Raw genomic sequence first — 24,452 nt, 5'->3', positions numbered from 1 at the left:
AGTAGCTCTGATATAAATGAGAGAGGTGAGTACTTATTTGATTATTTACTAAGCACTTACCTACTCATAAGTAATATTGGTAATGAACCCACTTTTGTAACCAAAAATAGGAAAGAGGTACTTAATATTACAATTACCCCTGACTCGATCCACAATCTGATTTAAAACTGGCATGTCTCAAAAGAAAATTCGTTCTCTGACCACAGATACATTCAGTTTAAGTTCAAAGATGTGGAAAATACATCTACGGGTTTTCGCAATCACCGTAATACAAACTGGGAGCGACTAGTACAACTGCTCATCCAGTAAAGATGAACTAGACCTTTCTGTGAATCATCTCACCGAAGCCTTTAATGAATCAATGAGAACTTCATGCCCTGTAACCATTTTAAAGGGTAAAAAGTAACCTCATTGGTGGCGTAAAGAACTAGAACCATTCAGAAAGAGCTGTAGCGAACTCTTCAATAGATCTACTCGTAAGTACACCAGATCTCCTTCTGACTGGGACTTATACAAACAAGCTCTAAAGCAATTTAAAAAGAATTAAGGAAGAGTAAAAGGTCTTCTTGGAGAAACTTTTGTGGTAAAATAGAAAATACTTCAGAAGCCTCAAGACTCAGGAAAATTCGCTTAAAAAGGCCAAGAATGCAAAGTGCTTTAAAGACAGAAGCAGGCACGTGGACTATCACAGATGAAGAATCTCTTAATCTGTTACTGGACACCCACTTTCAAGGTAGTTCTTACATACTCAACGACTTAACATCAGAGTATCAAGCTTCAATAAGCGATTTAGTTGATCTAATAACGCGGGAAAAACTGCAATGGGCCATAGACAGCTTTGATCCATATAAATCTCCAGGACCAGACGGAATCATTCCGGCCGAACTACAAAAATGCTCAGACATGATCATTCCACCATTGGAAATCATTCTAACAACCTGTTTAAGGTTGAGATATATTCCCAAAGCCTGGAGAATGGCAAAAGTAGTCTTCATTCCTAAAGCAGGGAAACCCTCCCTCGTTAACCCTAAAGATCTACGACCAATCAGCCTATCATCCTCCCTTCTTAAAGCCTTGAAAAGATTGATTGAAATTTACATCAGACATAACTTAAAACCATGTCTCATTTCCACATCTCAACATGCTTACTCCAAGGGAAAATCAGTAGAATCAGCACTTCACTCACTGGTACGTACTATTGAACATTCCCTCGAATACAAAGAATATAACCTGGTAGCGTTCCTAGATATTGAAGGAGCTTTCAACAACGTCATTTACCAGGCGATCACAACAGCAATGGATAAGCTGAAATTAGATAAATCACTCATAGATCTTATAAGTCTCATGCTCAAAAGCAGGACAATAACTTCTAGCATGAGAAGTTTTACTACCACCAGATCGGTGAATCGAGGCACCCCCCAAGGTGGGGTCCTTTCGCCTCTTCTATGGAACATGGTAGTAAACGACCTACTAACATCATTGGAAGCAGAGGGTTTCAGGGTGAACTATGCTGACGACCTTGCGATATCCGTATCTTTGAAGCAGCCCCAAGTTCTCTCGGAACTCATACAAAATGCCTTAAATAGGCTAACAAAATGGGCTAAGGAATATGGCTTGGACGTCAATAAACATAAAAAGCAAAGTGATTCTTTATCATTGTTTTCATTCTTTCAATATTTCTTCTGGGATAGTTTACACTCTTTATAAAAGTAAGCTTAGATTCGGAAAACCCAAATATCAATCTTTTAAACTAATAAACCAATTAATTTAGACCTCTTCAACTTTTACGTCGCTCGTGGAAACAACAGACCATTTGCTCATTAAATTCTTTGAATATATCATATGAACAAATTTCCAATAAGATTTAATTGAAGCTTCCTTTTAACTTCCGGTCATTGGTCGAAAGTTATTTGTAATACTTTAATTTAATATTAATTATACCCAAGTAATTTCGAAATATCAATATTAAGTTCAATTTAAGCAGCTATACAATACTTCGCATCAACCAAACGGCTATCTTATTGTTCATTTCTGTAAAACGATGCAAACACTGTATCTTAAAGCTTATTTGATCTTCAGTAATAATAATATTCATATCAATGTTCATATCAGTTTATCCTTTCATACACAATTTTCAATAAAACCATTTCCAAGTCAGCATTGTGAGAAACTCTAAAATGCTGAATTTAGTTGGGTTTCTGTTTACCTACTGTCAATATTTCGACTGCGATATGATAATTCATACAATTAAGATTAATTTCAAAATACAAGCAATCTTAATACACGATAATTTCATCAACCTTATATTTATGTGCATGTACATAATATTTCGAACAGTTTCCTGGAAAATCGTATATCCTTAAAATATAAAACCCCATACAAGAGAAGCCGCATACAAGCGAGGTATACCTATATATTGTGTGTTTGAGAGAAGCTGTAAAGTGAAAGCAATTTGATTGGCTTATTCACCATCTGATGCCTTGGGAAGAAAGAGGCTTGCACTTGCATCAGCACCATCGCCATCACCAAAGTGCTTCTCGCATTAAACTATGCTTCACAGTCCTAATCCCTACTAAAGTAACCCTAAATATTGGCTCAGCATATATAAAGTCTCGAATTATACCCCGATTTTCTTCAAAAGTCATTGAACTTTGAATATGCACTCTACGGTTTATGTACTCGTACTCCTGATGCAATTCTCAAAACTGATAATTGCTTTGAATGTCAAGTTAAATTTTGAGATTATATCTCCTGACGTAAATGCATTTTTCATAAGCAATATCAGGCTCTAGGTCTGGATTCTGGTCTGGTTATAGGTTTGTAGAGAGAGAGTGAGAACAACAAATCTTTCATATTATCCTTAATTGCACACTTAGGTGTGAGCAGAACATCATCAGGCAGCTATATGTGCAGGGAGTGAGGAATCTATGCCCATAAATAAAATATGCTCAAGCTCATAGACAATAATGTCAGTTTGTTGGTTCGTTGTTACCTTTAGGTAGGATGATCTACTTTTCTTAATCAGCCTTATAACCCTTGTATCAAATGACACATCATATGACAGCAAATTGTGGTTTTGAGAATGGCTTAGTTCGTTTAGGGGCTAGAGAGACACACGCACAGCATATGTATTGCAGGATTAAGGCTTGCCCTTGGAGCTCAAACGTCCAACGAAGGACTTCGTCTTCTTTGTCGTCGTCGTCGTGTCGATGAACAAACTACTACGATGACGACGAGAATGACGATGATGTCGACAGACGGCCGGCCGACCCAACGCACTAACCGAACTATAGTATCAAGGATAGGATATAATAGAGACCATCAGGACAAGAACAGGACATAGGACACATGTTTTGTTCTTTTGTTCGAAAACTCTATTCCCTGTGAGATTATGTTTGACCCTCATAGATAAATTGATACATATTCACTGTCAAATGTGTGTGCCTTTCAGTTAACACCTGTTGACCTCAATTGTTTGGCTAAATCCAACAAAAGGCAGCAAGGTGAATTCCCAGACAAAATAATCAAATCCCATTCAGGATTCCGCAGTGGGAGGGGGGAGGTTTAGCTGTGTTAGGCCAAAGGATAAAAGGAAATCCACCTCCTCGCACTCTGTGTCTTCACCTCCCCAAAAGGAGGACAGATTGAAGCAAGAATAAAAGAAAACACTTCTTAACCCAAGCTACAAGTTTAACCAAAACTCAAATGAACGGAGAAAAAAAAATAAAAGCTGAAAAAGTCCTTTGAAGTGACATAAGGTGTGTCGTGCCAGCACCATAGCTCTCGCCTGTCGGTTACCATAGACGGGGGATAATCGGTGGCAGTGGCAGTGGCAATGTTGTTGGTGATTATTTGTCAGACATCAAACTCAACTAATTCATAGAATGAAGCTCTTGAAAAGTTTTTACACCCAGTTCCATCACCAGCACCATTGGCAGCAGTAGAAGTTTTCTCAGTTTTATTTCATTTTTGTTGTTGGTACCTACTTCATTATAATTTCATTAGAAAGGACCCGACTTTCTCAGTTTGAAAAATTTCGTTCCAACCAAACCGATTCCACTTCTAGTTGATGCTGCCATCAAGAGAAAGTCACAAAGTTGTACCTTGGATATACCTAACCTACTATACTCGTAATATTTCAAGATATCTTGCTGAAGACGTTTTATATACAATTTTCCAATATTAAGACGACGAAGACGACATTATAATTATGAAGTTTTTTGATTACACAATAGGTACCTATAACCTATACACAACAGAAAAACTGAAGGACTTTCACTTAAAATGACATTTTTTGAAAACTTCGATCTTTGAGTGGGAGAAAAAAAGGGATTCTTTAAACCTCTGAGATTACTTCGAACTCTTGAGAATTGACGAAAAGAAAAAAAACTGAGAGATAATCGTTTAACAGTTAAATAAATATATCTTTAAGATCACCTCGTCCTCCATTGACGTCTTATGGTATTTTTAGATAACTACTTTCAATTTGAAACTAAGTGAAATGAGTTTGAGAACGTTTATTCCATTTCATTTTCTTAAGGGTTAAATAATAATCTAAAGCAAAAGTTTTGGTAGTCCCCGTGGCGTGATAGTTAGTGCGTAGGACTGTCATGCCAGAGGTCTTCGGTTCCATCCCTGTCTGTGTCACATAAAGTTGTTTTTCACGGCTACTGCCCTTTGCTCGGAATTGAAAGTAATTCTTGTCATGGAAGGTGGTTTCTTAAATTAGCCGTTCGGATTCGTCTTAAAATTGTAGGTTCCCTCCATCTCTGACAACATTACTCAAACACAGGTATAGTTGAGAGTTGTAGGTCACTAGGCTCTTTCTAAAAAAAACTAAATAAAAAGGGCAGTTGAGCGTAGGAATTCTGATATCTTAAACCGGGTTTTTAACAATACTTTTACTTCTGATAAAGAAGCTGCTTAAATTATGAAATAAAGAAGCTGAAAAGGCTTTGATAAGATCCTCCATGAACAGTCCACAGACTTCCTGTCAAAATCAAGAACTAATTTTGAAAAAGTAAAGAGCTCGAAAGAACGGCCAATTCATTAGATTTCCAGATGATAAGGCAGTTTTTAATTGTCTTAACAAAGAACTAAAAAGAAATATTGTGTGGGTTCAAAAATAAATCACTAAGTACTGGTAGATTCCTAAAAAGCCTCACACCGAATGATTCTGCAAGAAAGCAGAAACTTATTATAAGACCTAACTCATGAAATCCACAAATAAGATGTGAAATTGGTAAACGGATGGAAAAGTGGAAAGTGTTCTTGATGAACATCTCGTGAATGTTTTCAAGCCAGTACTCAGAAAATTCATCTACAGAAAAACGTCGAACTCGAAATTCCTTTTGCCATGCTCAAAGAAGTAAGAAGCATGTTAGGAAGGAAATACCTTGCATAGCCTTCTAAAAACTTCAATTTAACCCTCAACTAAGATATGTACCACAGTAAACAATGTAAGTCACCAATGGAAGTAGACAAATAGTAAAAGTTTTCGAAAAACTTCAACTGATTAGACTTACCAAAACATTAGAAGAAAGAAGTCTTATTCCGAAATATCAGTTTGAATTTAGCAATAAACATTCCATAGACGAAGATGATAGAATTATAGATGTTGTTAAAGTTTTACTTAAAGACTAACAAAAATTCTCTTTTTATTCATACATGCTGCTCCAGTCTTTGGTAAGGTTTCTCACTTGGGACTTAAGTACGAACAGTATTTCGAAATCCTAAAATCTAACAGTATAAATCGACTCTTAAGAGTTCGCTTTGATTAAAATTGCTCGAAATAAAAGAAAATTAAAGCCGATGTTTTGTAAGGAAGTGTGTTAGGATTGACCTTTTACATTTCATATACAAAAGATATTCAAGTGGAAATTAACGCTATTGTGGCTACCTTTAATGATGATGCTGCAATTTTTGTACTAAATCGGTCTACATTGTGGATTTCAAATGAAAATGGTTTAAAAAAAACCCTCTGTATAACCCATCCTAGAAAACAACTTAAATTTTCATACATCTCGATGTCTTGTAGACAAGTTAAAGTCGTTTTTATTCCAGCCACGTTAACCCTAAAGACCTAAGACCTATCAGCTTATCATCATTCCTTCTCCAAACTTTTGAACATTTGATCGATAGCCACTTAAGGGCAAGTATTGTTAGTACCTCCTTTCAAAAGCTCAACACGACTACAACTAAAGTAAATCAGTTGAAACGGCTCTACACAGTATTGTACGTACAATCGAATATTCCTTCCATCATAAAGAGTACATACTAGTTACCTTTTTAGATATAGAAGTTGCATTTAACAATGTCGACACATCTGCAATTGCACGTGTATTGACATCTTTAAAGGTAAATAAGTCGATCAGCGAATTGATTAATCAGATGCTGATAAGCAGGATAATCAATTAAAACTGGGCGATCTTACTGCACAAAGGGCTGTCAGCAGAGGTACGCCACGAGGTGGTGGTCGCCTCTGGAACTTAGTAATAAATGAGTTACTAATTACTCTAGAAAGAGAGGAATACAAAGTGCTTGCTTATGATGACGATGTTGCTATTGCAGTAACGGGTAAACACCCAAAAACTAAAAGAAATCTTACAAAACCCTCAACTTATAAACGGTGTATCACTTAAATTCTCTGAAAAAGCAAAATACTTGGGTCTCGTTTTGGATAAGAAATTAAGTTGGAAACCTAATATTCAAGAGAGAATGAACAAGGCTACGGTAGCCTTGTTCTCCTGTCAAAAGGCCATTAGTAATAAATGGGGCCTACAGCCCTGCATTACACACTGGCTATATATCTCGGTCACAAGGCCGATCTTTACTTATGGAGTAGCGGTATGGTGGACGGCGCTAAATATAGCGACAAATCGCGATAAACTCAGCAAAGTCCAACGAACAGCCTGCCTGTGTATGGGAGGAGCACTTCGCTCTACCTACTCTCCCTCACTTGATGTTCTGTTCCATCTAATACCGCTGGACATTTTCAGCAAGCAAACAGCTGCTAATACAGCCATACGGCTTCAAGCCTCCTCTCTGTGGATCAATAATGGAATCCCTAGAATATGTCTCCACTAAATCACTAACAGCCCTAAATTGTCGATCATCTCTTATGGAGATGGCTACACAGTTCAACATTCACCTTTTCTGGGTGCCGGGCCAAAAAGAGATTCCAGGAAATTGCAGAGCTGACGAACTTGCAAAAAGCTGATCAACTTTACCTCTGCTGGCTCACAATGCAAGCATAGGTATCCCTTTAGCTATATGTAAACTCATGCTAAAGCAAGATACCATAGAGAAAACAAACTTCAAGTGGAATAACACCTCCACCTGTTTAGCGACAAAACTAATTTGGCCTAATCTTAGCGCCAGGCGCTCAAAACAATTAATCTCTCTGAGAAGATTGCACATTAGATAAGTTATAGGTGTCCTGAATGGACACCTATATGGAAAGGCATACTCTTCGACTTGGAGCCCCTGCAAATAATTTTTGTAGGAGTTGAATGGATGAGGAGTGCACATGTCCTGCCTTATCACAAAGACGTAGAATCCACCTTGGAGACTACTACTTCTACGATACCAGCGATCTAAAAAATTCTGACATTATTTGTCTCCTACGCTTTATTCGGAGCTCCAATGGGTTCGACGAGTTAAGCTGATCAACTGATCCATGTGGTATCACAACGGACCATACTTTGGTCTAAGTGTGTTGGACTTCCCAACCAACAGCCACTTTAACCTAACCTAACCAAACAATCAGCAACAGTAAAAATCGATCAGTCATAATGTCTCCGAAATGGAGAAAGTATTAACAATATTTTTCACATGTTCTTCATAGATATCGATGATAGCAGTCCACTTACTCAATTAGTTTTGATTACGATATGTAGCGCCATTCGATTTGAAGTCACCACTGCAGAACTAACAATTTTGAAGAGTCAGACATAAAGTTGAACCTCTTATCTTCGATCCAATCAGAAGACCAATGTATTGTGTCTTAGAAGGTGAATGTCTCAATAAGATGAACAATTACCAATTAAGTAGTTGTACGGTAGTTTTAAAAGTCAAAGTTTACGCAGTGTCTTCGAAAAAGTCGAGATATACTTTTTTTTCTGGATTTGGAACCTTCTTCGAAAGTTCTTAATAATTTTTAAATATAGGAATTATCACCAAAAGTATGTACCTTTATAGAAATCTCTTATTCAATAACCAATTTTATATTAATTGGAAGAATTGAGTGTTCCTTTACTGCAAATTGGACTGTCTTCTAACATTTGCAAACCCCCTTAATAGCTTCCTTTTCCAAAAAGTAGGAACTTTTTTGTAAACAGTTTCTATGTAAAAGTTGCGGCCCATACACAAAAGTGTCCTTAAAAATAAAGTTTTCAAGTTGAACTTGAATTTTACAAAACCTAGTTAACGATTTCGGACTGAAGCTCAAAGAATTGATTTGATGATAGTGGTGATTTATTTGTGAACTGATGGTTTGAAACAGGTGCTAAGAAAGCTGATATGCCGATTTTGGAATTCCAATGATTCCACCACTCTAAGCTGCAGAATTCGCCTCAGATGAGTGTGTGAAATGTTAAGCTGTTTTGATCTATTGCGAACTGATGTTCATGAAAACTCTGGAACTGTAGCACTGTATTTGAGCAAGTCACTGTGACTTTAATTATTGTTTGTTACCACTAAAATCTAACAAACCTTTTGCAAGAATTCAGCACAAAATGAGTGCTGTTCTTTATTTTGGCTTGGGCACTCACTTTTGAAATGAGTTTTCAATATTTCCGTAAATTTTTCAAAATTTAAGCTGTAAGGTACTAAATATTGGTTCAATACCGTTTGAAGAATTTTTTCCACAGTCCCAAATCACTTTCCCAAGAAGAAATACGTTGCTCGTAACTGATGAAAGCAAATAGTGCTTATACGAGGGCAGTACGCCCCGTAACGTCAAGAAATGACGAAAATGTTGGAAAAATCTTAAGCCTGGTTGCTTAACAAAAGACATTCCAACCCCTTTGTTGTGTTCAAGAGGAAAGTCGTATGGAGAATTGATGGACCTTATGTGTAGACGAACGATTTCGGAGGCAGTACAATCATCAACTGATGTTATCATGCTTAGGCTAAAGAGATAGCGCTGACCAGTGCCATAGAGTGTGAAACTCGTTTACGCAGACAGACCTTTGTAGATAACTGTCTCAGAATATCTTCCAGGGTTCCAACAACCAATTCCAATTATTTTCTTCCTTCACAATAAATAAAGATAGAAAATAGCTAAGAAAATCTTGATGACAGTTTATGAGGTCAAATCGTTAGCCCTCATGAAGCATTAAATACGGACTGAAATATTAGTTTGATGAGTTAAGTGACCCTTAAGTCCATATAATAACTTCATCTTGCATCGTTCATCAGCGTTTCAGTCGAAATAAGAATAAAAACAAATAAAAAGGTTTTATATTAAAGAAGCGTCTATAAACGTAGAGTTTGCATAGAGCCTGATGGAAGTAAACAAGCAAATTACTTTTAAAAAACAAGATGCATCCAGTTAAGAATTATCCTTCAACCAAAGTAAACTTAAGTTTTTACCTCTTCATCATTTTTCTCAAAACTACCCCGACCGCCGCCGCACCGCCCGCCGCGAGCTATAGGTACAAAATCAAAAGTTTCATTGCTTTTGTTTTTATTTCTTAGCGCAATCAACATCTCATTAAACATTGTTCGGTGTGAGCATCGTTATGGAAATATTTTGCATGTGTTTGCTTAAGAGGCATGCCACATCTCCGAATAAAAGGGATTACATCCAAGTTGGCATCTTTAAATGCCAGCCAACTAGTTTGCACTCACCTTGAGCACTTGAACTATCTATCACATTCATAGCTACATATGTAAGGGCAGCGGCAGGAGTAGAAACTGGGACCTCTGCTGCTTCTGTCTATTTATATCACAACGCCAACCGCGACGACTGACGCACGAGGCGACTATGACTGTGAAGGCTGCGCGACGCGGTGCGACGTGGGGGTGACGCAACGGACAGAAAATGCATCATGACTTTTGCTACCTTAAATTCATTGCCTTTCACGATGATGATTGCATCTTCAATGATGGAACACACTCAATGAAGTCCATCCTAGTCTGGTTGGAGTGGCATCATCAGCAAATCCTTTGGAACGTTTATTACACTAAGCTGAGGTGGTTTAGTTGGATGCGCGTATGATGGTTTTTTTTTTGGCATATGAGGCGCGATGGTGGTGGCAAGGGCTCATATACAAGTTGTTTAGTTTTTGCTTCACAAAACCCGCTGCCGCTGCTGTCGCTGTCACTATACCTAAAGTCGATGTGTGTTGCGCGTCTTTTCTGTTTTAATGAATGAAAATATTAAAATCAAGTTTTTCGCTTAATTCATCGCTTACAAGTTGCACCGGAAACAGATGACATAAACTAATCTCTCGGATGAGAAGAGGACACTCTGCATTAGTGTACATTGTATACCTTCCTTGCTTTATAGTATAAAGTTGCTAGTCCTGTGCCGCACAGCTGGGTACTCTTATCAAATCCACTAACTGCGACTGCTTGTATTTTAGTTTTCGTGCCGCAGTATTGTATGATGGAGCAGAGAGGAGGTATACACAATATATAGCGTGCTACAGGCTTACCTCCTTAACGCTTCCGCTCTTGCACCAACAGCCTCAACTATACGTATACTAACGATAATAATTTCAGCACTTAATTACCACATGCAAACCGGAATGGTGCGGATAACGCTAACGCCTATCCTTTGCCTTTCCTTACCTTGCTTTGCCTTGCCTTAGCTTACCTTACCTTACCTTCCTTATACCCTACTTTACCACCATCATCATTGCCACAACATCGAAAGGGCCTCTATGTTGTAAATTTCAAATGCAAATTGTATACATTTGCAGGTGACTTAATACTGGGCCGGGCTTTAACTAGTCTATAGCTGAAAGTTAAACCGGAAACAGAACTAGTTTAACGTCGAAACTTTGACAAGCGCACGGTCGCGGTCGCGGTCGGTCTTCAGTAGTTTGGTTGGTTGGTGGATAAAATATACAATAAATATATATGAGAGCACATCAACAACATAAACAAAAGCTTATTATAAGGTCCGGCTTTGCTGAGTTAATTATAGAATTATTATTTATTATTATCGAGATAATAATTGTTTGCTATATTAATAATAATTTAAATGAGTTTAGTTATAGATTGTAAAAAAAGGGATTTTGTTGACGATTTAGGTAATTATGGATACCTATTTAAAAAAAGGGCTATTAATGTAAGATAAGGTATTGATGGACAGATAGTAAACTTAAGGTCATTATAAATATGATCATACATTGTGGACATACAAAATATACTTTCAGAGAATAAGGTGTCAAATAAAAGAAAATTGTCCGTAGATTATGCAAATGGCGTTTTAATTGAATACATATGCATAATTTATTGAATTGCTTTCTTTTTATTTTTATAAAAACATGAAATACTGGGTAAATATCACATACAGAGAAATGGTTTGTGTCTTTGAACAAACTAATCAATTGCACAAACCATTTCCATGGTTAAGTTAATATTCCCAGTATTTCATATTTTTTGGGACGAGTTTGTAATTACGCTATGAGTGGTCTAGGAATAAGCTTAGCTAGGGGATTAAACGTATAAATAATTAGTGTAGGCGGTGCGAATGCAGCCCATCTCATACAATACCTCAGGACACGTCATACCGAAAACAAAAACTCATTTCAAGAAAAATGTAACACTGGTAATCGAAGGTTATTGGTTTTTGTCTTTCATATTCCCATTTATGCTACAATTGAAGTTGAATCAGTCTTGATGCTGACATATTTTAAATGTAACCAGCTGTACCTTTTAAATTACTTGAACCTAAGGTGGTGCTACACTGCTACAGTCCGGTGGACCCGAGCTTCAAACAACATGCGTCTCTAGTCAGCTCGGTCGCTGTCTTCACGCACGCCAAGTTGTTGAGGTCTTTTGCCACATGCGTCAGCCACTTGAGTAGCGGCCTTTCTCTACTGCTCGGAACTAGATTCAAAGACCTTCCATGCTAGAGAGTTGATGTCCATTGGCTCTACATGAAATAGCCATCTAAAGTTTATCTTCTCCTTCGTTTTTCGTTAGGGTAATTGCGGGAGAGATGCCGCGCTTTTTTAAAAATTGATGTAATTTTTTATAAAAGTAAAAAAAACACAATTTTTCAAAAACAACTTAAAAAAGAAATTTATTTTCTACCATTATAAAACATCAAAATAAAAAATTATAAATTATTTCATAAATATTAATAATAATATAAAATGTATTATGTGTGCCATCTCTCCCGACATGTGTGGGAGAGATGCCGCATATTAAATTCATTGAATTTGTATGTTATTTTTATTTTGTTTTATCTCCAGCATGTTTTTTTCGTTCCTCATCACGTCCACAGTCTGTGCAGAGGGAAAATTCTGGTTTTTTGTAGCGTGTACAATTTTCATGTAGCCACTTACTACATTTTGAACATTGAATCCAATCCTCTCTTTTTTTTGTCAAAAAATAATTTTCCCAACATTCCGCACAGACATTAGGATTCGCAGCCGGCTCAATCTTCCTTTTTGAAGCTTTTTTTTCTTCTTGGGGCTTTGGAGACTTAATTTTCTTCTTTTTTTCTATTGAGCTGGGTGAAGTTAAGACTTCTGCCTTCTGTCTTCTTCTTGAAAAAGTCAGCGCTGGAATTTTGGGCAGTGGTGAAATTTCTTGAAGTAGTTTTGTTGGCGTAGGTTTATTGAAGCATGTTGAAGTGTGTGTTTCATTTTCAGAATGATTACAGTTGTGCGATGTATTGCTGGTGGTTGGAATTACCGGCTCCAAGTTCGATTCAGGAGATAAAACGATCGTTTCTGACGGAAGAGCTGCCGATTGCTGAACCTCGACTGCAGCTGAGTCTGATATGCTAAAGAAGTGATCTGGAATAGCTTGAGGATTAAAAGGGTAGATTCCTGTGGCTCTGAAACCTGAAGCTCCATTTCCAACAGACGCTGCTTTCTCCCATGCATTCCCAATTAAATGCCCAGCCTGGTATCTCGTTATGGTTCTATTTTTATGATGGTTCATCCAAGCCTTGGCTTCGTTATGGAAAAACGATTTTAATGGCTTGAAAAAACTTCGATCTAAAGGTTGCAGTGCTTGTGTAGTATGACTTGGTAAGCAGAGGATAATGATTTTGTTGTTTTCAGCAAATTCCAGCATCTCCAAGGCGTTGCTGTGAGACGTGTGACCATCCAAGATTAACAGTGTCTTACCTACAGGTTTTCGTGGCATGAAATGTTCTTTCAACCATCTAAAAAATAACTCAGTATTGATGTACGATGATTTTTTGTTCATGTAAACATCGGAGCCACTTGGTAATCCGTCCATAAACTCTGCTTTTCTATTTACTCCTTTCATTATCAAAACAGGTGGTAAGAAGTTTCCCTCTGCGTTACAACATGCTACAACAGTGACATTTTCTCCTTTCTCCTTAGCAGTTACCACATGAACGTCCTTAACACCTTTTTGCGTTAACACCTTTCCCGGTTTATTGTTCAGTTGTAATCCGCTTTCGTCCATATTAAATATATTTCCAGGTTTGTCCATTAAATTGTTCTCAGTTAAAACTTTGTGAAGAACTTCAAAAAAGTCATTTGCTGACGATCGATTCATACCCTGAGCACGGGAAAGGGAAAGTCCTTCGGATTGTCTTAATGAAATGTCTTTATTCCTTTCCAAAAAGGAGGCAAGCCATGCATATCCAGCTTTTTTTTTAGTTGAGTTAAATTTGTGTTTGATATTCATTTTCTCCGCTAGCTTAAACGCCAAGCTCCTAATTCCTTCTCTGTCAACACCAAATCCTGCAGCCGCTAATTTTTTTATGTGATCTGCTAGCTTTCTTTCATTTTCTTTTCCAAGAACACCTGTCAATAGATATACAAATTACCTTCATATACCTTCACAAAGTTCAATAACTAATTAAGTAAATAATTACCCATAAAGCCTAGTGGTTTCTTTTCAAAATTTCCATCTTTTAACCGTCTCGAAAGAGTTCTAGCCGGTACACCAAACAATTTTTCGGCTTTCCGAACGGACATCCCATCTTCAATGCTTTTTCGAGCATTATCCAATGCCTCTTCGCTCCAACTTCCTCGGTTTGTTGTTCTTTTATATTTTCGTGGCATTTCTTATTCCTATATATTAAATTTTAAATGCAAAATAAACGATTTAAATATGCGGCATCTTCTCAAAAAAAAAGTGCGGCATCTATCCCCGTAGTGAGGGAGAGATGCCGCCCCACGTTTCATATCGAAAAAAAAAACGAAAACAACAAAAAATCACACCAACCACTTCTTTACACACTATTTAATGACACAAAATACTTACACTTGAGAAAACACGCGAAAACTTGTTTTTGGATCCACAAACTGCAACATACTGAAAAATTTCCATAGTCTAAAAGGGTGCGTAAAACAAAAGAAAGAAAAAAAACTCGCGTTACATATTCTATGCAAGTTGTTTTTTTTGTGTACGTTTTCTTTTGAGTACTTTATGAACAGAAATCAAAAAAAAAAAATTTCCGTGGATGACTAGATGTATGAGTTTGGTTGAGTGCGGCATCTTCCCCGACGCGGCATCTCTCCCGCAATTACCCTATATCTCCTCCCCCATTTTCCAACTACGTCAACGGGACCAAATTTTTCTCTCGAAGCATTCTAAGACGCTCTCATCTTTCTTTGAAAGAAACGAGGCTTCAACGCAATAAAGAAGAACAGTAAAAATAAGTCTCATAAATGATGATTTAAGAGGCTCGAAAGGACTTTACTACTTAGTTGCCTTCCAAGTCCAAAAAGCAGTTTTGTTTTATCCAAGACTTTGTCATTCAATGTCCTTTTTTGATGACAGCATATATTTGGTCTTGCACTCATTGACCACTAAACCCATCTTCTCTGCTTCCATCCCAATGCTCAAAAACGCTCCACTGCCATCACGCTTTGATCTTCCAATTATGTCAATATCATCGGCTTTCCGAGTAATTGGATGGACCTATGGAAGAGTGTGCCTCTAGTGTTGAAGGATGAGTTTTGCACAATTCTTTCCAGAACTATGTTGAAGAAGTCGCATGGCAATGCATCGCCTTGTCTTGGCTAAAACCTCTTTTGACAACAAATGCATAGGTAAAATCAGAAAGTAAAAAAGTGGCGGAGAAAAAATAGAGCCCTTGGGTAGACGAGCATTTGTTTTTGAATTTGAACCCGTGCAATATGATTTCAACCTCATTTCAACCTCAAAACTGATTTCCGTCTTGGAGGGGGGGGTCAGATAATATATGATAGAAAGGTACACAAGTAAAACTTTAAGTTAAGTCATGGATAGTACCATGTTCTTTCTTGTCCGGTTGTAGTGATAGAAAAGATAGATGCTTTAAAGTCCATTGTCATGCAGGACTTTGCTGGTCTAAAACCACACTAATATGGGGCCTATCACATATAAAGGAAGAAACGATTTTCTATGCGTTGTGCGACTGAATACTGAGATTCCATTCATCGTGGTCTCTTCCGGGCAAATTTTGCAGATAAGTTGGTGCGAACTCCTAACCAAATTATTACCAGCTGCTTTGAAAAGATGGGCAATTAAGTCATCTGTTAAGCTTATACTATATGGCAATCTTTACTTCATCTAAGTTAGGAAGACTGCATTGTCTACTTTCGTTAACAGTGGAATCTGGTTAGTCTTTGACGTCTTTTCAAGTTTCGACTATGTTTTTTGTAGCCTTTGGTTCGAGGCTTATGAACGTTTCACCTGTTCATAAGACTTTCGAACTTCATTTCTGGTTTTAACCTATCAACATCCTACCGCACGTTTTTCATGTTCTCTCTTTTTTTTCTTTCTGAGAAGTCGATGTTCCTCTCTCTTCTTCTGCTCATAGACCTCGTGAGCAGCTCTCGTCCTTCTATGCATCGCCACCCCTTTACCTGTCTGTTGTTTGGCTGCATTTTTCATTAAACCAGGGGATTCTTATTTGTGTTGATTTGAAACCTAGCAAGTCAAAGTCGACTTATCTGATTGGATCTTCGCAATGTTGTCACTGGTTCTTGCTACATTGTGTTGGCGGCAGGTATCTTTGAGAGAGTTTACTTGTGACTCGGAAAGAAAAGGGCTTACTAATCTCTTGCGATTCTAGCTTTTCGACGTTGTATCTGCTCCCAGCATCTTCCTGTTTTGCTTGTGGTCTGGAATCCCCTTATCTAAAACAAATTAGCCGTCTCAGTCAATGTTACCCCCTCAGAAAGTTCAGCCATTTATGATGCTGGAAGTGTGTTTAGCGTCGATCACAATATGATCAATCTGGTTGACGGTAAATTGGTCTGGAAAACTCAAAGTTCTTTGTGAATGTTGGTGTGTCGAAAACTTATATTGATGAACCTGACTTCCTTGATCAGAAATGTTGTCGTGTAAGCCATTTTTGTCGGATTATTCTAGCAGAGATGTCTTCCTTTCCTATCTGGGCATTGAAATCTCCCAAGACCATTTTAATATTGCAGCTGCTCCTATGGATGTTCAAATGGTAGACATGTGAATTCAAGAGGACACAAGCATCCACAGGTTTTTCTCAAAACCCACCTCTGTCTATCAACTCAACTGGAGATTGGGTTCCAACATCAGTGGAAAGTTGTTGGAAGCAGCAAACTAGAGAGGGGGGAGAGGTGTTTCCACCAAGGCACCTCTCCTTATCCAGACGACAGAGGAGGAATTCCCGAGATGGAATCAACGGTGGCGTCTACAGTTCCAGTAAGGTTGAACTAGCTATTCACTAATAGCTTATAAGGCTTCTTCGACATATTCGGAGCCCAGGCCTGTAAAGAGCAGTTTATCCGGCTCCCCTTCCTTGGAGTTATACTTAGGATATGGCCCTCCAGGTTGGAGTTGTGCCGTCGGGGTGACTTCCTGGCCACGTAAAAATTTCATAGTTGCGAAGCAACAACAAGCCTCGGATCCGGAGATTCACTGTTGACAACCCACGCAAACGAAATGAGGACAACGAACTTCGAATCTGTACGTGGAATGTTAGGTCCCTTAACAGACCACGTGCAGCCGAACAATTAGTGGAAGCCCTAAACTGCTGAAAGGCATATATTACCGCCATGCAAGAAAAGCGATGGGATGGACTGGCCAAACGCAAACTAAAAGACTGCGATGTATACTACGGCAACTGCTACCGAGAACAAAGACAGCTTTTATTCGGGTGTGGATTTATTGTTGGAACTGGACTACGGCAAAAAGTCTCAAGTTTCAACAGTGTAAGCGAGTGCATTACGACAATCCGCATCAAGGCTAAATTCACCAACATAAGCCTTACATGCGCACATGCCCCAACAGAGGAGAAACATTAAGACACCAAAGACATATTCGTCAAGTTCTTGGAGAAGACTTATCAGCAGGGTTCTAGCTATGACATTAAAATTATCTTAGGAGATTTGAGTGTCAAGCTAGGAAGAGAAGACATCTTTGGTGGCACAATTGGGAGATACAGTCGAACGACACCCACTCCTACAACGGATTCAGGATGACCAATTTTCCTGCAGGGTGAGACGTTCTGGTAGCTAGTACGCAGTTCACGTATCTTAATATCCACAAGGGGACATGGAAATCAACCAGTCAACCAGATTGTTCACATTGCGATCGACGCACGACACTTCTCAAAAGACTGCCATGTCCTTTTCCGATCGAGCCTCTAATTATCTCTTAAGAAGTCCTATGCTACCTGCATTAAGCATTGAAAACCAGTGGAAACATTGCGTTGCATCCATCCGAGATTCCTCCTCTTCATCGCTAGGTTTCACACGGCCACCACAGCAAAACCACCAGTGTGCCTTCAGACCAGGAAAGTCCTCTATCGACCAAATATTCACACTACGGCAGATCTTTTAAAAAAACCAGGAGCTTCAAATCGATACCCAATATCTCTTTATCGATTTTAAAGCTGCGTATCTATAGGGAAGAGTTTTACATCTACAGAGCAATGTCTAGTTTGGGCATCCCTTTCAAACTAATCCGTTTGTGCATGGAGAATGCACGCTTCTCTATCAAGGTCGGAAAAGATCTTACCGATGCATTTGATGTCAAAAAAGGCGATGCAATGTCAAGCAACTTCTTCAACATCGTTCTGGAAAGAATTGAGCAAAACTCAACCGTCAACACTAGAGGCACAATCTTAAAAAGGTCCATCCAATTACTCGGATACGCAGATGATATTGACATAATTGGAAGATCAAAGCGTGATGTCAGTGGAGCGTTTTTGAGCATTGCGACGGAAGCGAAGAAGATGGGTTTAGTGGTCAATGAGGGCAAGACCAAGCATATGCTGTCATCAAAAAAGGACATTGAACAACGACGTCTTGGGCAAAACGTCACCATGGACAGCTATAACTTCGAGGTAGTTAAGGATTTTGTCTACCTAGGCACCGCTATTAATACAGACAACGACACCAGCGCTGAAATCAAACGAAGAATAACTCTTGCAAATCGCTGCTTCTTTGGACTTAGAAGGCAATTGAGAAGTAAAGTCCTCTCTCGAGCATCTTAAACCACCATCTTTAAGACACTTATCATCGCGGTTCTCATTTAGGCTAGGTCATGTAGAGCGAATGGACATCAACGCTCCAGCCCAGAAGGTCTTCGATTCCAATCCTGAGGGACGGCGCAGTAGAGGAAGACCGCGACTCAGGTTGCGCACCCAGGTGGGGGGACCTCAACCAACTTGGCGTGCGAAACTGGAGCCAGCTAGCTAGGGACCGAGCTGGCTGGAGACGCATGTTGGTTGAGGCCCAGGTCCGCCCCAGACTGTAGCGCCACCTAAAGTAAGTAAGTAAGCTGCTCCTTTGCTTTGTCCAAGAGTTTGAAGAACTTATAGGGTCAATGTTGCCGAATTTAAAATTGATGAGAAACGTTTTATTATATCTAAACAAACGTTTTTGAATTTTTTGATATCAGAGGTTGCACGTGGTCTTCATGCCTATATGATCTACATGTGTCTTACTTTTGAACATCTCAGGAATTTATAAGCATTTCTTGAGAAACAAGGATTCCAATTGAATATGTTTAAAAGGATCATTGATTTGTAAACAAAACAGGAAGTGTATGAGAATTAAACTCATGTTTCAATACACTTTCAAATAAATAATCAATAAATATCAAACGAAAGGTAATTGAAGTTCCATTTTCAAAGTAAAGTCAATAAATGTGATAAAATAATTCAAAATATGATTTCTAAAGACTGTATTCTTTTTCTACCTTCTTCGATATATGCGGACCAAATTGCTCAACCTCCTGGCAGGCAACAGACTTTTTCAATAAATAACCATTTTAAATTTTGTAAAAGTCCATGTCTTGAGTACACACATCTATTTGCTACATTGTGGTTATTAAACTTTTGTACCTTTTTACCGACGACAATAAACAAAACAATTTTCAAACAAAAAAAAAATCCTAAAATTAGTCTGTTAAAGCCTCTTGATATTTTGTGTATCGTAAAGACTATAGCCAAATCTTCTTTGATATCCCGCAAAATCTTAACTATCCTCTCCTAGATCCATTTTATAGATTTGCCTATGATTTGTTTGAATTCTTGGTTTCTGCTCCTTAAAAGAGGATAAAAGAATGAAACTCGAATGAAACGACCAACCGGATGCACCCTCATATTCCAAAAAACACATGTCACATTGTGTATGAAAACATTATAAAGATTTTCCAAGTGTATGAAAGTACATATAATATACGCATAGGTACATAAAAGTTATACTTTGTGTATTTATACATACTCGTAGGTATATATGTAAGAAAAACCTTTTCAAGTTTTACCAAAATTCCCAGACAAAAGTCCTTAAGCAATTCAGTCGAATATTGTCCCAAGGCCGAAAAGGAAAATATTAAAACTTCGCATCTATATAGACTCTATAGTCGTAGCAGCATTTAAATGATTTTACCATATTTTGCTTAAAGCAAACATGTGGTCAGTTTTATGGAATATAATGGCTCCAAACTATACCATTTCTATGTCCTTTTGTTGTCCTCGACAGCAACACAAACTATTTGTATGAAGAAGATATTTTTGTTGTTATTGGAGGAAAATATATACAAAACCATTTCGACATATTAAATGAGAATAAGATACTTTTTCAAACAAAACTTTTCATCGGTTCTTTCGGTATATATGTACATGGTGTGTATGTATGTTAAGATTCATAAGCTACAAAACTACTTAGATATCCTGGTACACTGGTACACCTAAATGGCTGGACCAATATGTGAGGTTTTTATATTCTTTCAAGCATAACCATAAAGACCTTCATTGAATTTTATTTATCTTGCCAGAGTTCAGATATATCGCAAGGTAGATCTAGATACAGTATCTGTTTATCTATCTTTATATCTATCTATACACTCCTCGGAGTCGTAGAACAATTCAAAAGTCAAACTATGTTTGGCTTTCAAAAACGTTTATGTTCTCGTAGGTATAAAGTACTTTTGTGTATGGCTTCTGAAATGATTTTCTTAAAAATGTTTTTATCTTAAAAACAGATTATATAGTCGTCGAATAAAAAAAAACACACACACAATAAAATTCCTTATTTTTGTTTCAAATATTATATTCATTTTGTTTTCAGAAGGAAGGGCAGGCGGGGGGGGGGGGGGGGAGCAGAGTATGAAGGAGAGTAACAAAATCATTTTAACCTTTGAATCGTTACGTTTCGTTTATATTATTATATTTTCTGTGATTTTGTGTACGAGTATGATATTTATTTCTTTGCTGGCTTAATCCTGGAGTGAAGATCCTTACAATGAGAGATTTTTTTTATCACTATCAACAGTATATAGTCATAGTTGTACAAGCTTTAGAGATTGTGTTTGCCAAAAGATATAAATTCATTTCACAAGAGATGTACGAGTATGTAATGTAGCTTAGCAAAAGAAACCCCAAAAAGTATGCAAGTCAGGGAAGAGGGGGGGGGGGGGGGGCTTGGTATAGGGTATAAAGAGAAAGAAAGAAAGAGAGAGAGAATGAAAAAGTATAGTAAGTGTTATTGAGGTGGTTATTAAATTATATCCTCCGGTCATGGTTTCGAACTATTTTTCACTTTAAAAAGCGAATTTATTATTTTGGCCGATTTTTTCTACCTATAATAATTTTTCTATATATTTTTACTTAAATACATGTTTGTATATTTATTCATACAGTGCTGTTGATGCTTTTTCTAAATATTATATTGATGTATAAATTACGAGTTTAAAATCTAAGACTTTAAATACTAAACTCCACTTGGTTTTCTTGCATATACAAATGAAACCTCTTATTGGAAAACCCTTATCTCATTTCCATTAACTTTTTAATGACATTATAGTTGAGTTCTTTGAACCTAATCTTAAAAGGTCTTCAAATTTTCAGTTCTTTTTTTTTAAAAATGTCCATCAAATAACGATAGTGTTTGAATTATAGAATTTCTATTGACGATAAAATCAAATTTTTAATTTCCTAAACCTCAAAACCTTTTTTGAATTAGTCTTGACTTTAAACTAGTTTGTAGTAAATTCAACATATTTACATATTTTAGGGATATGAAACATATATATATGTTATCCGGCTGTACAGCAGCGTTTTAACTCCTCCTGAAGCATAGGGTAGCAACAAGATCCTTCCACCTATCCCGATTCACTGCAACTGACCTCAGCTGTGGCCACGATTGAATACCTTGAGACCGAGCCTCCTTCAAAACTGATGACCTCCAAGGTGTCTTTGGTCTTCCAACGCGTCTATTATCCTTTGGATTCCATTGGACGGATTGTTTTGCTATATTGTCCTCAGGTTTTCTCAATGTATGGCTTATCCAACGCTTTTTCTGTCGCATGATGTCTACGTCCAATTTTTTCTGGTCGGTCCTATTCCACAGCTCAAAGTTAGATATGGTTTGCAGCCACCGGATCTTCAGAATAGAGCTCAGACAACGGTTAAAGAAAGCTTGTAGTCTATTCGAGATGTTGTCAGAGCATTTCCATGTTTCGGAAGCATGTATCAGCACTGATTTGACGTTGGATCGGAGAGTTTCAACTTGGTGCGTAGCGAAACTTTGATATAGTTCCACTCAGGTGAGATAATTCCAGGTGCACTACGGGCTTTGTTTATTCTACTGTTAACATCCAGGTCCGTTTCGCCATCAAAAGCTATAAAACTTTCCAGATAATTAAGCTGCTAGACCTCCTCTATGGTCCCCTGCCTTCGAATAACTTGTGTGCTTTGGCCCGCGGTCATTACTCTCGTCTAATTTGTGTTAATCCTTAAGCCAGCGATCTCTCCATTTCATTGCAGCGAATGACACATCTGATTTAAGCCTGCCGTATTGTTTGCCACGAGACATATATCGTCAGCATAATCTATGTGTCTAAGCTTGTCAAACAGACCATTGGATACAGTGTCTTTCATTTGTTCCCACCGTGGCAGTCATCACATCGTCAATCGCCAGCAAAAACAGAATTGGTGACACGACATCTTCTTTTCTCACTCCTTGACGCACATCGAAGTAGTCGGAAAGCTGTCCATTGTGCAACACAAACATCTTGCGACAATTTTCTCAGGGACTCCTCGCGCAATAAGCGATCTCCAGATGCATTCACGATTGACCACATCAAAAGCCTTCTCAAAATCTACAAACATTAGCTACAACGGCAATTGGTACTCAGATGATTCGCAAGGTGTTGATGCCTATTGAGGGTAGAAGGGACAGAACTGTGGTACTGCTCCAGTTATTACAGTTTTTGAGGTTTCCTTTCTTTGGTAACTCTAAAATAACTTCATCCTTTCTGTCCCTTGGGTAAGTTTCACTTTCCCAGACAGCCTGCACGAGTTTAAGCAAAATACGGGAAGCTGCCTCAGGGTCTGCTTTTAGGAATTCTACGGGAATACCATCGAGTCCAGCTGCTTTGTTTTTCTTTAGAAGATGTATCGCATTACTTACCTCTGCACTTGTTGGGGGACTGGTGTTAATAACCCTAGAAGATCTTCGCATGTTGTTCAATTGTGTACTGAGTTTTAAATAGCTTTACCTAATTATAACCTGCGGATTTTAAGGCTTAAAAACCGGTTAAGACTCAAAAAAAGACAAAGAAATTGGCGGTTTTTAAATGCATCTTAAACCAAATTATAACTTTGCACTCAAAATGTAGAGTGTTATGGAATTTTATCATATAAAACAGTTATTTGTTGCTCCTCAAAAGTTAATGTTCATTGGCTTATGTTGTTTCTGAAATAACCGGTTCAATTGCTTTCGTTGTTCAGCTCCAGGACCATTAAAGTCAAATAAGATCGCCTTAAGACTTGAAACCGTATATCATTTTTGCCATAACTTTGGCAAAAAGGGTTATTAACTCAGCTTGCAAGGCGCTGACCGATCCATGTCATTCCTTTTTTAATATTGCTAATAAAACCGTAGGAGTGTCTTGGGTTCATCTGAATTTTTTACTGCCTCTTGCGAGGAATTGACAAATTATCCAAGAGTAATTCTTGTCATGAAAGCCGTTTGAATTCAGCTTCAAAAACTGTAGGTCCCCTCTCTCCCTGACAACAGTACTAAAAGGCAGGAATGCTTAAGAGTTACTGTTAGTCACTAGGCCCTAGTTCTCAACGAACTGTTGCGCCACCCAATTTATTTATTTTTAAATTTCGTCAATCAAAAGAATCGAAGAGGGACTGAAATTAAATCGGTTTATTGTTAAAATGATGAAGCACGGCGTTTTTAGGTTCAATTCGGTACTTTTAATGTTTGCTTTTGTACCTCGAGGGTTATCAAAATTTTGTATTAGCATTACTGACACGCCGACGCTGGTGTAGTACCAGTAGCATGATGGTTAGTTCATAGGACTGTAATGGTAAAGTTCTGGGGCCAATCCCAATTTTTTTTTTGTAAATCAGGCTAAGCTATTGTAATAATTTCATAATAACTCTATGATAAATCTTTCATTATTGTCATATAGCCCTTGGCATCAGGCTTCAACCGAACTTACTTACTAACTTACCAAAGGTGGCGCTAATTCTGGGGCGAACCTGGGCCTCAAACAACATGCGTCTAAAGCCAGCTCGGTCCCTAGCTAGCTGTCTCCAGTTTCGCGCGCCAAGTTGGTTGAGGGCCTCTCCCACCTGGGTGCGCCACCTGAGTCGCGGTCTTCCTCTACTGCGCCGTCCCTCGGGATTGGATTCGAAGATCTTCCGGGCTGGAGCGTTGATGTCCATCCGCTCTACATGACCTAGCCATCTTAGCCGTTGGGCTTTGATTCTGCTAACTAAGTCAATGTCGCTGAACAACCCGTACAGTTCGTCGTTATATTTTCTCCTCCATAATCCATCTATGCGTACGGGA

General features: G+C 38.1%; 1 protein-coding gene across 1 annotated transcript; it reads right to left on the bottom strand.

Annotated features, from left to right (window-relative positions):
* Positions 1–12,411: 12,411 nt before the first annotated feature.
* LOC129949369 (uncharacterized) lies at positions 12,412–22,655 on the bottom strand. The gene is made up of 2 exons (XM_056060778.1): positions 22,511–22,655; positions 12,412–13,967 (listed from the first exon to the last, which is right to left on the bottom strand). Exons 1-2 carry the CDS (start codon positions 22,653–22,655, stop codon positions 12,412–12,414), a joined length of 1,701 nt encoding a protein of 566 aa, XP_055916753.1.
* Positions 22,656–24,452: the final 1,797 nt, after the last annotated feature.

This window comes from Eupeodes corollae, chromosome 1 (assembly GCF_945859685.1).
Source record: "Eupeodes corollae chromosome 1, idEupCoro1.1, whole genome shotgun sequence".
Classification (NCBI taxonomy): Eukaryota; Metazoa; Arthropoda; class Insecta; order Diptera; family Syrphidae; genus Eupeodes; species Eupeodes corollae.
Note: the sequence above shows the minus strand (reverse complement) of the source record. Positions and strands in the feature narration are given on the sequence as shown.